The sequence below is a fragment of the Ascaphus truei genome, chromosome 9 (genome assembly GCF_040206685.1).
Source record: "Ascaphus truei isolate aAscTru1 chromosome 9, aAscTru1.hap1, whole genome shotgun sequence".
NCBI classification, from domain to species: Eukaryota; Metazoa; Chordata; class Amphibia; order Anura; family Ascaphidae; genus Ascaphus; species Ascaphus truei.
The window spans coordinates 27387124-27405066 of NC_134491.1; the positions used below are offsets into that span (position 1 = coordinate 27387124).

Here is a 17943-nt window from a genome sequence, read left to right on the forward strand (position 1 = left end):
AACGGTAACGTATAACTATATATATATATATATATATATATATATATATATATATATATATTATACTCCACCAGGTTCCAAGGAGTGAGGAAGAAGAAAACACAGCACACAGGTTGCAAAAAATATAAATAGGTTTTAAGGTGCAAAAATAGAATCCAAAGTTTCGGGGTAGCTCAGTAACTCTTCATCATAGAGTACACCTTCAGGCACACCAGGACTTCAGATTAAATGCAAGAAAAGGTATACAGTATGTAGTAATACAAGTCCTGGTGCGCCTGCTTTATATATATATATATATATATATATATATATATATATATATATATATATATATTCGATGTGCCGCTCCTTCTTTTTCCTGACTCCGGTTAAGGGTAAAGTATCTATCTTAATGTATTGAATAACGCATACACAGAGTGGACCTTGCTCCTATGCGCTCCTAAAGTTTACCTTTGTGTCATTTGTATGCTGCATGTACTTGCCTCATTATGCCAATGTTGTAACTGGTTTGCCTACTGTATGTGTATATTATATATATATATATATATATATATATATATATATATATATATATATATATATATATATATATATATATATATATATATATATAGCTCTTGACGTATATAGCTATTGTGCAGGGTTGCTAGAGTCTTATTATATTTTTATATTTGATGCATTGTTATTAGCTCTTTAAATAAAACAATATATTTATATATGTCTGTGTGTGTGGTGAGCGCAGGATGCATTGTTAGCAGAGGGAGGAGGAGGGTGCAGTGTTCGTAGAAAAGAGGGGAGCATAGGGTGCAATGTTAGCAGAAAAAGTGGAGTGCGAGGATACAATATTACTAGAGGAAGGAAGCACAGAATGCACTGTTAGCAGAGGGAGAGGGGAGCGCAGCGTGCAGTGTTAGCAGAGATGGTGGGGAGCATGGGGTGCAGTGTTAGCAGAGAGAGTGAGGAGCACAGGGTGCAGTGTAAGCAGGAGAGAAACGCAGGGTGCAATGTGAACAGAGGGAAAGGGGAACGCAGGATGCAGTGTGAGCAGAGGTAGAGGGGAAAGCAGGATACAGTGTTAGCTGAGGGAGAGGGGATCGCAGGATGTAGTGTGAGCAGAGGGGAGCTATAAGAACCCACACGTACAGACTGCGTCATTCTATACAGGCCCTCAGTAGACAGCTATACGGACTACACCACCTGACTTCCTATGGCCTATAAAAAAAGTACCTGTCCTGTCCTCCAGTGCTTCACAACAAGCTTGCTACCCTGGAGGTAGGTTCTCTGTGCCACTGCTGTTTGGAAGCTACCAGACTTGCTGCTGACTCTTGTGAAAACCTGGTATCGATTCAGTCTTGTCCTATTACTCTGCTGCTTGCTACCTGCTCTTACTTTTGACTTGATCAACTACTCTTCTGTTTACCGCCTACCCTGGCCTTCCTGAACTCTCTGCCTACATCGCAACGCAGAACCGGATTCCTGGTTTCAGCTACCAACGAGCATCCCTAGTGATCCGGTATTACACTCTCCCTGTGAATTCTCCTTTGAACACAGACAGAATACCGTGTTAACAGGAGGAGAGTGCAGGATACCGTGTTAACAGAGGAGGAGAGCGCAGGATACCGTGTTAGCAGAGGGATGGGGGAGCGCATGGTGCAGTGTTATCAGAGGGTGACGATGACACTCTTCTCCCCAGCGGCTGATGGTAATGACCTCAGTCAATAGACATTGGCTTGCTGTCTGCACTGCCTTCCCGGGTTTCGTGTAGCTGGACGTGATCCGGCACATGAGATTCCCAACGCCTTTTCATAGTAAGTGGTGGCTTCCTAGTCAGGGGATTCCATGATCCCATAGTGCAAGCCCTGTAATATCCCACTTCTGATAGTGATTGGTGGGAACCAAATAAACCAAAAAATGTAATGCATTAAAGTGCTGGTATAGCAGGGTATGGAAAAGGCCAGCCATTAGGGAAGAGGCATAACTAAAGTTTTTAGGCCCATCTGCAAAAATGTTTTAAAGGCCCCCCCAATTAAAAAATGCTAAATAAATCTAGAGTTTCTACCAGTGCCCGAGTGTCAGCAGTCTTACGAGCCCCCCTAACTTTCTCTTACACGCCCCCACACACTTCCTTGCTCAAACCCCACTCCCCCACTATTTTTTCCCCCCTTCTCACCCCCTTCTTATCTTCTCCCTCCCCCATCACACTCTTCCCCCCCTCACTCTTCCCTTCTGTATCGCTCTCCAATCTTACTCACTATTCCTCCATCTCACACTCCTCTCTCCCACCCTCTCACATTTCCCTCCTCACCCTCAATCCCCCTCCTCACCCTCAAGCCCTCATTACACACTCTCAATTCCCCACCACACTCTCAATTCCCCCTCCAACTCACACACACTCTCAAACCCCCCCCCCCACACACACACTCAATCCCCCCCACCAATACCATTCTCTCTCTTTCTCCTCTCTCCCTTCCTATACACATGGATAGGATGGATAGGGCTGCTTCAGTCCCGGCCGCGTCAGTGTGGGTCCTGGGTGAGCTGCAGCAGTGAGTGCGATTTCTCACCACCCGGCGAAAGGTTGGGCCGACTTACAGGTGGGGAAACGGGCAGGAGTAATTGGATGTGGAGTGATGGAACCCGCATCAAGCAGAGGCCCCTGCAGCAGCAGCCAATGCAAAAGTTGGGCTTGACCCCTGGCCTTGCCGGGCCCAACTACCAGCACCGAGACGGCGGGCCACCTGCATTGTGGGGTTCAGTTGCACATTGGTTACGCCACTGCATTAGGGCACTAATGGGTTAATTCCTCAAGGTAAGGGGAGTATTATTCAGTAGGGATACTTGCCGATTGTAGCCAGAGGGAGTGGCTTTAGGCTAAACTATAAATAGCAGTTTCTTTGCTAGGTAATAAGAGAAAAACGAGGACGCTGAAGCCGGGTCAAGCCCCCATTAGCCTGCTTGGTCCTCTGGCTAATGGAGTGGCATTGAAGGTGGAAAGCTTAAAATACACAGCATGGATCCTGAGTTGATGGGTTTTAAGCTGTATACCCGACCTCATCCATTGGGAAGACCCTACTTGTCTGGTCACGGAATAAGTCTCCACTTTGCGGTACCCCAGGGACTGGACTCCAGGACTCTTTGACACAGGACTGGACTGACAAAGTGAAAGCTGTGAATTTTTCGGATCCTGATCAATAATGAGTCAGCGCTCAGTCCTTCTGCATCCTGCCCAGGTCAGAATCTATAGTTGTAACCTAGTGTTTCTGCAAACTACTTTGACCGCCGGACTGAACCCGCATGTAATAATCAAATTAAAATATAATAACGTGTATAAAATATATAGAGAATGGTATACACTATAATATATATGTAGCCCCTGCTGCAAATGTATGTATACAGTAAACAAAACAGAATTAATCTGGTCCACCTATCACACGGTGCAATATGGAATAACAGACGGTCACTGATCTGTCTGCCAACACATGACAGGAGATAGGGGATTGGATAAGAAGATAAACAGACCCTGGACTTCGCCCAACCTACAAAACAGAGGGATTTTGCCGTGGATGCAACACAATGGACGACATCCAAGTTGGATGAGAAATGATTTCCCGAAGTAATGAATAAGATCTACCGCTAAGTTTCGGATTCATAGATTATGAAAAAGCATTTGAATCTGTTTATACCTCAGCGGCTCTAAATTCATTAAGAACACAAAGTGTTGAAGAAGCGTATATTGATATTATAAAGCACATTACGAAAATGCCACATAAACCATTAGATTACATGAAGATAAAAGCAAGATAAGGATGACCAAGGCAGTGCGGCAGGAGAACACCATATCACCAAAGCTTTTCATAGCAACATTTGAAGAATTGTTCAAGACATTACATTGGGAAGAGAAAGGAATCAAAATCAATGGTGAATACTTGAGCTACCTACGATTTGCAGATGACACTGTTATTTTTGCCACAAGTCCAGAAGACCTCCAGCAACAAATTGGAGAACTCATTGAAGCAAGAAAGAAAGTGGGCCTACATATGAATCTCAGCAAGACTAAAGTGATCTTCAACAAATGTTTCAACTCTGCAAAGATCAAAATAAATGGAATAGAACTAGAAGAAGTCAAAGACTATGTCTACCTTGACCAGTAAATAACAATGAATGGGTACCTTTTGAATGAAATCAGTAGGAGAATGAAGATGGGATGGGATGGAAGACACCAGATAATTTTTCAAGGGAACTTTCCACTGTGCCTCAAGAGGAAAGTTTTCAACCAATGTATTCTGCCCGTGCTCACATATGGCTGTGAAACTTGGACCTTGAATGCAAAGATAATGGGTTCAAAACCAAATTTAATGTCTGTGAAGAAATAAAAATTACAGTTGCCCTGGCATATTGCAAGACGAAATGATCACCATTGGACAAAGATGATACTCTACTGTCATTCCAAGGGAAATTCAAAGACCAAGACGACGACCAAAAAGTAAGATGAGGATAAAATCGGAAAAATGTGTTGGAGCAATATGGAGAAGATAGGCTTGCAGTTGCAGTACCTGGAAGATCCTTGGGAAGGCCTTCATCCAGCACGGGATCGACAAAGGCATGATGAGATATATACAGTATAGATATATATGTATATTTATGTCCTATGACATAAATTGTTAGTCCAATAAAAAAGGTATCACCTAATACTGAAGAACTCATTTATTCTGCACTATCGCAACTGGACTAACACGGCTATTTTCTGCTTTATATATATATACATGCACACACACACACAGTATATATATATATATATATATATATATATATTGAAACACAAAAATAACCTGCACAGACCTAAAATTAAGTGTGCTAAAACCAGTTGGATGAAGTGTGAATAATAAACACTACTGGTGGGGCTGGGGAAGGGAAATATATGAAAACTAACACAGAAAGAAAGAATCCCCTGAATAGCACTCTAACATACACAAAATGTATCAAAAAAAGTTTATTAATCACATACACATAAATGGTTAAAATAAGGAGCAGTGGTGACCTACAAAGCTGATATAAACTGAACCTTAAGGTGTGGGGGAAAATGCTACACTGCAGTAACAAGGACAAAGTGTGTAAATAAAGTGTAGAGGCAGGAAATTCTTGCATCAGAACACTCAGACCGGCCGGTCAGGTACTACCTAAATTGAAGCCCCCTGTGTGAAGTGCTAGTATGAAACTAGTGTGTAACTAACAAGCAAGGAAATGAATGAGTTAATTATATAAGTTAGTTATATGATCCAAGCCTATAGATATGACACACACAGATGAGCAAAAAATTGGCAGATATAAATAACAAGCCAAAATAGGTAGCAAAAGTACTTAGACCAGTCCAGAGTGAACAGCAAAATTGTCCAGCAGAGTAGTAGCAGAGTGATAGCAGATATCCACAGCTTAACTGCTCGTAGGTTCAGGGAGAGTGAGTTTCAGCCACTACACTGCACATGCTCCCAGGGTTGCTTGGAGCACGGACTGCAAGATTCAGTGGAGAGAAGGAGAAACAGCTGAGATCACCACCGCATCCTAGATGAGACAGACAAGCCCCGACGCGCACGTTTCGCCACCTGCTTCGTCTGAGCAGTTAAGCTGTGGATATCTGCTATCACTCTGCTACTACTCTGCTGGACAATTTTGCTGTTCACTCTGGACTGGTCTAAGTACTTTTGCTACCTATTTTGGCTTGTTATTTATATCTGCCAATATTTTGCTCATCTGTGTGTGTCATATCTATATGTTATGGTTCTTATATGTCGGGATCTCCTATGATGTCCGAGATTGTAAGCACTTTGGGGCAGAGACTTCTTTTCCTATGGTTAATCTTATGTCTGAATTGCTTATTATGTGTTATAATATTATGTTGTGTATTACTGCGGTGAAGCGCTATGTACATGGATCACGCTGTATAAATAAAGATATACATACATACATGAAAACCATTATGTGTAGTGTGCAATCCAAAACTGACAACGTTATTGGAAACAGCATGTTACAAAAAGACAAAGTTAATCCACAATTGTACCATTGTGGCTCATATAGGGATGGAGGCAAAGGCCAACATTGGATGCTTTCTCTTGCTATGAAGCATTGTACCGGACATCACAGGAGGAGACAGGACAAACAGGACCAAAGAATAAAGAACAAACAGGAAAAGAGACTGCACCGTATCTAACCCGAAAGAGACCGACTGCTTATGTAGAATAGCTCAGAGGGTCTTGTAGCTACCGCATGTACCGAAAGGGAATAGATATTTGGAAAAATAACGAGTCACTGTTAGTTAAAAATAATGCAAGTTTGAACTGGCTCCCTGCCAAACCTTTGGGCCACTATTTATGTGGTAAGGAAATTTGCAAGATGTGTCCTCAGAGCCTGAATAATGTGAAGGATGTTACATCAAGAACAAATGGTAGCAAGGGCTTTATAAATTGCAACACCAATTATGTGGTGTACATGCTCCCATGTCCGTGTGGACTGCAATACATAAGCAGGACCACAAGAACAATAAGAATACGATTCATGGAGGGTAGAAGAAACATCACAAATGGTCTCTTAACACATGGAATGTCTAAACATTATTTGAAATGTCGTAACAAAGAATCGATCAATATGAAAATAGTAGGCCAAGAACACATTTCTTCTGATATCATGGGTGGTTAGAGGTCTTATACATTATGTAAATAGAAAGAGGTGATCTGGCACACAATCAATGAAGCACTATAATGTCACCTGCCGGTGCCCACGGACCAAGGGGGGTCGTCCTACCAGGTCCCCAAGTGGTATCAGGGTAAAGAGAATAGTCCAGGCACACGGTCTTATCACAAAGTAGAAAATTTAATCCAGCATAAATCCAACGTTTCGGCTGCACACAGGCAGCCTTTGTCAAGGTGAGAGCTGATGTGGTGAACAAAAAATTGTGAACTAGCGCTAAAGTGTAAAACACAGTGTGATAGTATAATAATAACTTGTAATAAAGGTTGGCTGCCCGGTGATACTGCCAGTACTAACAGAATAACACAAAATAAAGAAAAACCTGGCGCCAAATTGTCAGTGGAATGTCCTGAACTCCTCAAGGGATCCGCACACTTGCTCGACAGACCATGTAAAGAGAAAAAAACACAAACAAACAAAAATCATAGCGCAACACTGTAGGGTGAGCAGTACTGCACTAATACACACAAACAATTAAGAGTCCTAGCGACAATTAAAAAACTATTTATTAAAAGGAACTATGCCAAGTCTGGCATTGGCAAATACAAAGAACCGCAGGTCATCTGAGACACAAAAATTGGAGCCCTACTTACAGACAGCAAGGCTTAAACTCGCATTGGTAGGAACAAGTCCTAAATACAGATGGTCTCCCTGCCGGGTGATGTCTCTGCTCCGTTGCGGCTTGAGCTCCAAACCGTCCCTGCGATGGTAGCCGGAACAGCTCCGGCCGTGGAGGCTGGTGTGCGGGGTCCACAGCTCTGCACCGCGTGTAGACACACGCCTCACTTCCTCCTCCGGAGCAAACGGGAAATCTCTGCGCGCCCGCGCGCGATAGTACCCGTGGCCTTAAAGGGACAGCTGGCAGGCTGAAGGGAAAGCTGGGCTCCAATGTCAAATGACCATAAACGTCCAAAGCCAAAAACGTGGATTAGAAACATACCTAGTGGCCAGTTTTACAGATTAAGGAAAAATTGCAGTTTGGATAGAGATTTCGAAGAACAGGCTAAAAAATTGACATCCAGATTTCTAGAAAGGGGCTACCCTTTGGATAAACTAAGGAATGATTTGAATAAAGTAAGGAAACTAGATAGGAGTACAATGCTAATTCTGAAGGAAAAAGAAAGAGAACATAGAAAGGTAGATGAGGGTAAATGTAATGCGGCATTTATCACCAGTTTTAATTCAATGACAGTGCAAATAGAACAGATTTTGAAAAAACACTGGGCTATTCTCTCTAATGACCCGATACTAGGTGCCCACATTTCAAAGTACCCTAAATTTATCTACAGGAAAGCAAAAAATTTAAAAAATGTACTATCACCCAGTGACATTAAAATAAAAAAAAATCTGACTGGGGAGAAACGGTGGCTGAACACCAAACCTGTAGGGAATTTTAAGTGTGGGAAGTGCTCGGTGTGCAAACACATGCATTCTGTCAAGAAAACATTTAAATGCAACTCCACTGGAGAAGAATATGAAATTACTGATTTTATTCTATGTAATTCAGACCATATTGTTTATGTAATAGAATGCCCGTGCTCCTTGCAATATGTGGGACGCACGAAGCGTCCATTAAAAGTAAGGATTCAAGAACATCTGCGAAATATAAAAATTGGATATATGCAACATAGCTTGTCTAAGCATTATGCATTACACCATAATAGGGACCCCTTCTCTCTTTTGTTCAAAGGTATTAAGCATATACAGAGAAATAGAAGGGATGGGGATAGGGTTAAAGAATTGTCAAAACAAGAAACCTTCTGGATACATAAATTGAACACACTACATCCAGGGGGTTTAAATGAGGATATTGATATTTGGTCCCTCTATTGAGTATTTGTAAAATCTATATTGGTCATTTTTCACTTCATTTAATTCCTTTGATCCTTTTATAGTATTTTTTAGAATTGTTATATATAGTAAATTTTATTAAAGTGTTTATCAGTTAGTTATGTAAATATATGTAATATGGTAATATTTTTATATAGAAAATAATTTTTAGCTAATTATGGGATTTTTTGAATGATGGTTCCTTTAAAGTAGTGTCCCTTTGCCAGGGTTCATTTTTAGTTCGTGCTTCTTCTATATAAATTTCTAACTTCTACTCAATGTCTTTATTCCATTTGTTTAGGTTGTGCCAGGGTGCACTTATTTTTAGATTGTTATTGATTAAAATATAATGATGCATTAATATTTTTTCTTTTGTTTTAGAATCGTCTTCCTTTTAATTGTGTGTTGTCTATGAATATTGATTAATAAAGTTGTTGTTGATAAGTTTTTTTGTAAGGATTGACTCCCCCTTGCTGCTATCTCATTGGCTAGGACGTCCGTGTGACGGACCAATGGGCTACTAGCGTGGGGTATTTCAATGTCAGCTATTGCACCATTCTTTATTCCCTGATGAAGAAACCTATACGGTTTCGAAACGCGTTGGATAAACGAGTGTTCTGAGACTTTTAGATCTGCCCCGTTGGTGTTATTCTATTTGGCTACCGGAGAAAAGACTGTCACGAGAGCAGCGCTGCATCTGAGAGATGACGTCATAACCCGAAAGTGCCGCGACAGAGGACAGAGAGAGGATCATAGCCACCGTGTGTGTCCTGGAGACAGGATTGTTTTCTTGTGAGCTGTGGATGCTGGACATTGTTCAGTCACGAAGTGGTTACCTACTGATCCATCTGGAACCTGGTATCACGGAACAGCCCCTGCTGACGACATCTGATCCGGTTCACAGTGCTGGTGTATGGGTAACTTACCCCTAACATGCCTATTTGAATTTTATTGATGTACGCACAATACTTACCTTATTGATTTACTGCCTTAATATATTTTTAATGCACTATGAGCGTTGTGCGCTGTGTTTTTTGTGTATTTGGATGTAGCAGCTGTCTTAGCTTCCGTCTACGCTCCCTCTCTCCGTCCTCCGAGATATGGACATGCGCAGAAGTGCTGGGCGTCGCAGGGCATTCACCGCCGCAACACCAGCTCCTCGCGGTGAAGGGGAAAGCTATTGGCGGCAAATTCAAAAGTGCACCAGTGAAGGAAGCGCAGTCTTCCGAAACGCGTAGGGTGGTCCCTGATATCACTGAACGCTATATGCCACGTTTCTGAGCCCCACAGGCCAAGCTGAGCAGCTCCTTCACTGGAGCACTTTTGAATTTGCCGCCAATAGCTGGTGCTGCAGCTCCGCCACCCGGAGGCCCCTCTGCCTGACACCGACTCCCATGGGGCCGACACACCCATCACTGGAGGGGTGAGCCGGCTGGCGGCGCGGGGGCAGGAGGCGGAGAGGCTGCGCAGAACCGAGGGATGAGCGGCCTTCCTCGAAGACAGGCGGGGAGGCTGGCAGGACCGGGCCTGGGAAGGGGAGCTGGAAGCGTGCGGTGGGACTTGGCAGGGGCACGGACCGGGAGGCAGCCGGGAGAAGGGTGACACGAGGGGAAGAGTCTGGGACCAGAGGAGGGGGCAGGGATAGGACTGGGTGCGCTTTGGGCTGCCGAGAGGCGCCTGCGCTTGGCAGGGGAGCCGGCTGGGCAGGGAGATGAGGCATGGGGTTTTCTACTCGCACCTCGGTGCTGGGATCTGCGTGGGGCAGGGACACTTACCTGATCCTCAGGTACAGCAGCAGCCTCGGCATCAGGATCCTGAGTCTCGTGGGTGAGGCTGGCAGGCCTCGCAGGGTCTTCGTACAGCAGGGAGCTGCTGTAGTCAACAAGGCCTTTCCTCATGTCTGGAACAAATGTACAGATCCACAGCAAAATTCCTGTAAGGTAAAGGGAAAATTACGTTAGTTCTACCTAACCCCTCTGAGGACCAACTCTTTATACCCTCTCCCCCTACATGGGAGGGGATAAGCAGGCTTCCCCACTCCGTGGAGGGGGGTCAGCCAACCCCCTAGCTCACGCCAATCAGGACATTGCAGGCCTTAAGGAGCCTACGATCCCATGCTGGAGCCTCTGCCTCTTCATTGTCTTTGGATTTATGTTTGGACATGGTTATCGTCCAGTGAAGCTGTAGCTTTGCGTTACCTGAGTTGTGAGCAGACTAATAAGACATTTATTCTTGCAAAAAATGTTTTTCCATATTTCCATGATGAACTCATTTTCACTGCAAGGTTTTATATTGTTTTATTGTCTTCACGGGATATACACACACGATTTATTCCCATTCACTTTACATGTATGCCTTTGAAAGCAAACACCACACATTGTACATATTGTATTATTTGGCTACACATTAGTATAGCGTTTTATCACGTGTTATATTTTTCACTTGCACTCTTTGTTTAGTTAGCGCAAATTTTTGAAGTGAAACTTCTTTAGCGGCACCTACCACATGAGCAAAACTCAGTGGCAGTGAATGGCGTTGGTGGGAACAGAAGTCAAAGGTGATGGAAGTGACGTAACTACTGGCAGAAGAAGCCATCAGCAACATTCATTGTCACTGAATTTTGCCAGCTTCCAGCAGCAGGAGGAACACACACACACACTGAGCCGCCAAACACCTCAGCCGAGCACAACCTCTCCCCCCCCCGTGAGCCGCTGAGCACCCTCTCCCTCCCCCCGTGATGAGCCGCTGAGCACCCCCCCCGTGAGCCGCCGAGTAATCCCCCCGTGAGCCGCCGAATAATCCCCCCGTGAGCCGCCGAGTAATCCCCCCGTGAGCCGCCGAGTAATCCCCCCGTGAGCTGCCGAGTACACCCTTGCCCCCCGCCCACCCCCCAGTGAGACGCGTGTGTTCCCGTACCTTCGCCGGAGGACTGGCACCTGCAGCAGGACATAGCTCCGCCGGGGGAGAGAGTGGGGGCTGCTCCGAGGCGGGGGACTCAGACAGACCCCCGTGTCTCCATACCTCTGCCGGGAGGGGGGCTGCTCGGGGGGGGGACGACGACAGGACCCTACGAATAACAGACACACACACACTGACTGACTGACTCATATACACACACACGCACACACACACACACACACACACACACTGATTGAGACACACACACAAGGAATTCAGTTACTATAAATATAGAAGTCCAAATAGCTAAAACACGCTTTCTAAGTCAAATTTCTTTGCGTTTTGGCACTGAAATTGTGTTTTGATTAATTAAAAACATCACCATTACAATTTCTGTGACAAAACATTGACAAAAGACAAAGAAGTTTCACTTAAAATGCGTGTGCTCAGCACACACACAACTTTTTTTATTTCTTCTACTGTTGTTAAATAGCATGCAAAGCATTACATAGAAAAAAAACAAAACCGTAAAAAAAGCAAAATACTTCACCAAAAAATAGCCAAAATATTGAAGCTGATATAGAGAGACAATCGTATTGTATATATAAATCACATTGAGTTTCCTAGAGGAAATGTCCTCTGCTTGAGAAGCTGTTATTCATGTAATAAAATGCATTGAATCAACATATCAGCCAATTTGTGCATATCAGGTACTGTGGTACAGCAAACAGTCACACCTATTCCCCCAGGAGAAAGGGCGTCTTGCCGAAACGTTGCCGCCAAGCAATATCAGTTTATTTTAATTTTATGTTTGATGTCCAAATAAGCAACATTTGTATTCAGTAAGTGCAGTAGCACCTGAGGTTTTCTGTAGATTGTTATTGCTGCGTTTGGGGGTGCACCGCTTATCTACCAGCACCTCTATCTAGTGCTCGCTTAAGGGCCCCCCACTGCCGACTTCTGCACAAGCGGAACGCTGTCAGGCGAGGTGGCGGTATTTGGCCTGCAACTTTTCCATGTCACGCGCACACGTGCAACCAGCAGCCTAAGGCCGCGAATATAGTGCCCGCGCGCCGCAAACAAAAGGCCGTACCTCTAAGAGGCAGGCCAGACAAATGAATTTGTCTTTTACGCGCGACGGCCGTGTCACATGCGCGGTTCAGCCAATGAGGGCGAACCGCTCACGTGACGTCACGGCCAAGCCTCCCGACATCCTCTAGCCTCAGTGCATGTTTCGTGCGCAATGCCACACACTTGGTCGCGCAGGCACAATAATCGTGGCCTCGGGCCGCGTTTATAGTGGCCGTCCAAGCGCGTGATGTCACGCACGAAACATGCACTACTGCTGAAGGCGATCGGGAGGCGTGGCCGTGACGTCACGTGAGTGGTTCGACCACATTGGCTGAACTGCTCATGTGACCCGGCCGTTGTGCTGCAAAAACAAATCCAAGGATATTTTCTGAAATCGCGCGCACTATGTGTGTCCACATTGGTATTCATTAGTTTGTTCCGACAGCGCACGTGCAGTATAAACGCGGCCTTAGGATGCGTTAAGGCCGTGCATCACATGCATGCATAGAGACTTCTAGCCACAGCTGTACATGCGCTACTTCTACAAGTCACTTTCTTTCTATCTCCCCCCCCCCCCCTAACCCCATGGCACAGTGTCTACACTCTCCAGGTCACACTGCATTCCTCCCCCTATGACATTCTCTCCCTCACCTCCACAAGTCACACACATTTCCTCCCCCTACTTTGTCACTTAACCTCTCCCAACCCTTGACGGCCACATCTCCCCTCCTTGTATCTCTCTCTCTGCTCACTCATTTCACACTTTGCCCCCCCCCCCCCCCCCAATAGCACACTCAACTGCGCTGTGGAAATATTGACGCCATACAATTAAAATACAGTAATATAATATATACACACACGACATATATAGTTTACAAAATATAATATAGCATATCCAATACAATTTAATTTTCATATATATCACTACCTATAATGTATTACAAATCATTATTTAAAATGTGCAATATATTTACATTACATCTATCTCCCGCCCATTTCACATATTTTTCCCGTCAATCACAGACTGGAAGTTGTCGCGTCACATGTTCTTGTGTAGGGAGCTGCCAGGCGATCCGCTTCTCTTGCCAACCAAGACGTCATCAAGCGGCGCCGTGAGTACGGAAATGGAGGAAGCGGAGCCACGGGCAGCTGCTGACCCACCGGGGGAGCCACCGAGCGAACCCCGCAGCCCATGCGGGGGAGCCAGGGAGACTCCGGAGCCCATGGAGAAGGAGGTGGAGCCGGGGGAAGGAGAGAAGAGACTGAGAGATGAGGAAGAGGTGAGAAAGAGACGAGGGGTGAAGATTGAGGAAAGATAGAGAGGGAGTTGGAGCCGATAGAGGTGAGGGAGAGAGCAATGAGTAGATGTGGGGGATTGGATCTAGTTTGGGGTGGAGGGATAGATGTGGGGTGACAGCCCATCCCTGTGTTTACACTGTCTTTTTCTCCTTCCCCACAGGTAAAAGGGGCAGGAAGCCCGGAGGCATCCGGGGGGACCGAGGGGGGCGCAGAGGGAGGGGAGTCATCTGATCTCACTCCCAACTCCAGGAAAGTGAAGTTGGAAGTGAGGGAGAGGCGAGAGAAGAAGCAGAAGGTTGATGAAGACGAGATCCAGAAGATGCAGTGAGTACGACCGAGCTTATAGTAGCGGAGTCGCTATGTGCGCGCGCCTATCAAGCTCTCTTCCATATTTGGCTATTGCAGTTAGCCACGAGCCTGTGCGCCTGCCGGTGATGTAGCGCGTTTACGTGGCAGCTATTTGTGGAGACAATTTTTTTTTTGTCTTTTCAGGCGGCTGTCGCGTGACATCAGTGTTACGTGAGCTGGTTCAGCTAATGAGGGTGAACCAGCTTCGTGACGCGTTCGCCAAGCCCCCGCATTGCCTCCCCAAAGTCGCACTTATTCGCGCGCGGCCACGTAGGTAGTATAATTTCTGCTTAACACTAACTCTCCCCACGTAGTATGAGGCAGTGACTGAGTGATAGGTAATTCTTTTACAGAATCCTGGTGTCCTCCTTCTCAGAGGAGCAGCTGAATCGTTATGAGATGTACAGACGTTCTGCCTTCCCTAAAGCAGCCATTAAACGGGTATTCGACATTGACCTTAACCCTCTCAACCCGTACAGCCCCCAAAACTTACAATATTACTCCTTATAACAATCTTTTTCTAACTTCTCTCTGCATACTTCTCCACTCCCGAATTTTGCCGTGCTTTCGCTCTTCTCCCATCACATCTCTTCCACCTTACCCACTTCCAGCTGATCCAGTCCATCACAGGCTGCTCCGTGTCACAGAACGTGGTCATTGCGATGTCTGGTATCTCCAAGGTCTTTGTGGGGGAGGTGGTGGAGGAAGGTAAGTCTTCCCCCTCTAGACCTGTAGTACTGGTATCTGGTCTTCTCTGTCTTTTGACTTTTCCCCCCTCCTTATCTCGTATGTATGTATATCTTTATTTGTAGAGCGCCTTCCATGTACACAGTACTTTACAGCAGTAATGCATAATAGGAATAAGTGCTTCATGCATCAGTAGAAACTAGGAAAAGAAATCCCTGCCCCGAAAAACGTACAATCTAATTGTTAAATAGGAAAACCTTTAAAGACAGTAGGAGGGTGTTATAATTGCGTCTGTATGGGTCATGATGAATGCATATGAGATGTGAGAGAGGTGTGTTTGAAGAGAGGCCTTAAAGGTGGAGAGAGTGTGCTTGTTGGATATTGAGGCGAAGGGCACTTCAGAGGTGAGAGGCTTTAGGCGGGAGAAGGCTGAAGTGTAGACCGAAGACATCCTTTAGCAGAACGCAAGAGGTGAGCAGGTGTATAGCGAGAAATTAGGACACCGATGTAAGGAGGGGAAGAGGCGTGTATAGCCTTAAAACAGGAGAATTCTGTAAGTAATACTTGATTTCATAGGAAGCCAGGATAGGGATTTTAGCAGAAGCCAAAAAAGATTTAGTGGAGGGAAGTGATCTTAGCAGCAGCATTTGGGATAGATTGTAGGTGAAAGGCAGAAAGGTTAGACATTAGCTGGTTACAATAGTGAAGGCAGGAGAGAATGAGGGCATGTGCTCGTTTTAGCAGTGGCGCAACAGAGGAAAGAGCGTATCTTCGCAAAGTTTGAGGAAAAACCAACAGGTCTTGGCAACATTGAGAATGTGAGGGAGGAGTCGAATGTGATACTGGTTGTATGATAGTGCTGTCGACAATAATGGAGACGGGCAGTTGGGTCAGGCTTGGGAGGAAGTTGGAGGAGCTCTCTCTCTTTGACATGTTGAGTTTGAAGGACCATACAGGATGACATAGCGGAGAGACATTCAGAGACTTTGGTTTGGACAGCTGGTGTGTGTATGTAGAGAGAAGAGGTCCCAGGACAGACCCCAGGTGTAATTCCACAGAGAGAAATCGACAGAGGTGTTGTTGGCGAATGAGAGGCTGAACGTACCATGGAAGAGGTATGACGGAATCCAGGCTAGAGTTCTGTTCCGGATACCAAGAGTATGGAGAATTTGAAGAGGGTTGTCCACAGTATCAAAACCTGCAGAGGTTGAGTAAGATATGCAGGGTGTCATGACCCTGGCATTTGGCAGCATTAAGGTGTGGAGTGATAGGGCCAGGCTTGCTATTTTTGAGTAAAGGTAGAATTGTTGTGTTCTAGGAGGTGGGAAAGGTACCAGAGCTGAGGGAGGAGTTGAAACTATGTGTGAGTGTGGGGAACAATGGAAGCATGAGGTTTAAGGAGATGGAATTGAATGGGGTCAAGAGGGCGAGGAGAGGGAACGGTGACACTTCCTCCTCTGTGACAGGAAAAGGAGTTGAGGAAGACAGGAAAATGTTGAATATGAGGATACAGAAGGGATGCTTAGACTAATGGAATCGACCGTAGTCTTGAAATAGCAAAATCCTGAGGTGAAATGGAAGAACAACCTAAAAGATGGTGGTCTGGGTAGAGAGTCAAAAACAGAAAAGAGGTCGCATGGGTTAGACTTGTTAGTGTTGCTTGGTGAAGAAAAGTCGCTTTATTAAGCCGGAAAGAGGGCAGAGTTAAAATAGGATGGGATATTTTGTATTGAAGGAAATCAGCAAGAGGATTTCCTTCAGATGAGCAAGTGCAGGTGCAGAGCATGCGTGTGGCAGTTTAGCCAAGGTCTAGGGTTAGAAGGGCAAGAACGCCAGAGCAGAAGAGGTGCATGTAGATCAAGAGAGGATAGGGCAGAGTTGTAGTTCATGACAAAGTTGCCAGAACCTGTAGAGGAGGAGAGCAAAGTGGAATCAAGAGCTGGTAGATGAATGGAATGCAGGAGTAAATGAAGTGATCGTCGTAGAGGAAAGGGGGAAATTGAGAAACCGGCGAGCAATTTTTGGAGGAAACCAAGTCAAGATAGTTGATGCTAGTTGCAGTCCACTGGTGATGGCCGAAAGGTTAAAGAGCAAGCAGGAAGCCCTAGGGAGAAAGCGGTCATCAATATGGCCCTTTAAGTCCCCAAGGAGAAGCCAGGGGAGAAAAAGTCAGGATTGAAAGTCAGAGAGAAACATAGAACATGGGGATAAATAGAGGTAGGTGGGTGATAGACAAGACACCTAGAAGTAAGAAAAGCTGGACAGTGGTCTCCTGTAACGTGTGTGTGCGGGCGTCTGAGAGATCCTTCCTAAATTCTATTCTCTCTCTCTCTGTGTGTATGCACTGGTCTCTGATGCCTCCTCTCCCCTCCCCAGCCCTGGATGTGTGTGAGAAGTGGGGGGATGTCCCCCCACTGCAGCCAAGGCACATGCGGGAAGCTCTCAGACGCCTGAAATCTCGGGGCCAGATTCCAGACTCCAAACACAAGAAGATCCTATTCAACTAATGCTTCGGGAGGGAGAGGGCAGGGCAATTTCATAGTGTGTTGACCCCTCTCCTGTCAACAACCCACTCAGATTCATATTCACACATTGAGGCGGAGCATGATGCTTACTACACAAAATACAAGAGGCACCTTTCTAACTACCCCTCAATACAGAGGGGGTAGATTCCTAACGACCCCTCTTCCCATCTGTAGATGGGCAGTTTTCTAAATAACCCTACCTATAAGGGAGGATGACCCACTAACTGCTCCTCGCCACTCTTAGGTCACAATTCCTTATTACCCATAGCACCCCACAGCTGGGCATCTTCCTAACCATGCCCCTTCAAGGAACACAGGAGCGGGCTGCTGTAACTGTCCCCTGAAGATATGAAGTACCCAGGGGGCACCTGAGGGGGTTTAATGCTCATTGTTGTATGTGAAATTGCCAAATTATTAAAGACTCAAAATACATTTTTCGTGTTGTCTGCAGTAATTTTGTTTTTCTCTGAAAAGGCTCAATCTTCCTAAATCTCTGACGTGTTGCACACCTGCCACCCCCCACAATATATCTCTCTTCCCCCCT

At 45.4% G+C, this 17943-nt stretch overlaps 1 protein-coding gene and 1 long non-coding RNA gene across 3 annotated transcripts; one reads left to right on the plus strand and one right to left on the minus strand.

Moving 5' to 3' along the window:
- The first annotated feature begins 1768 nt into the window (after positions 1-1768).
- Positions 1769-17831, plus strand: TAF11 (TATA-box binding protein associated factor 11). The gene is made up of 6 exons (XM_075614065.1): positions 1769-1808; positions 13564-13820; positions 14000-14163; positions 14541-14628; positions 14799-14895; positions 17251-17831. The coding sequence occupies exons 1-6, from the start codon at positions 1784-1786 to the stop codon at positions 17379-17381; spliced, it is 762 nt and encodes a 253-aa protein (XP_075470180.1). The 5' UTR covers positions 1769-1783; the 3' UTR covers positions 17382-17831.
- On the minus strand, positions 5737-13819 carry LOC142502715 (uncharacterized). 2 transcript variants are annotated; one of them, XR_012803833.1, is made up of 3 exons: positions 13520-13819; positions 10347-10504; positions 5737-7681 (listed from the first exon to the last, which is right to left on the minus strand). It is a non-coding gene; the product is annotated as an uncharacterized LOC142502715 (long non-coding RNA). The 2 variants fall into 2 exon arrangements; XR_012803832.1 differs by having other exon boundaries at positions 13515-13819.
- Positions 17832-17943: the final 112 nt, after the last annotated feature.

Coding starts and splice junctions, on each gene's coding strand:
- TAF11 (XM_075614065.1), top strand. CDS start 1,784: ATGAGATTCCCAACGCCTTTTCATA. Junction 1,809..13,563: donor ATTCCCAACGCCTTTTCATA/GTAAGTGGTGGC, acceptor CGTCAATCACAG/ACTGGAAGTTGTCGCGTCAC. Junction 14,629..14,798: donor CTAAAGCAGCCATTAAACGG/GTATTCGACATT, acceptor ACCCACTTCCAG/CTGATCCAGTCCATCACAGG.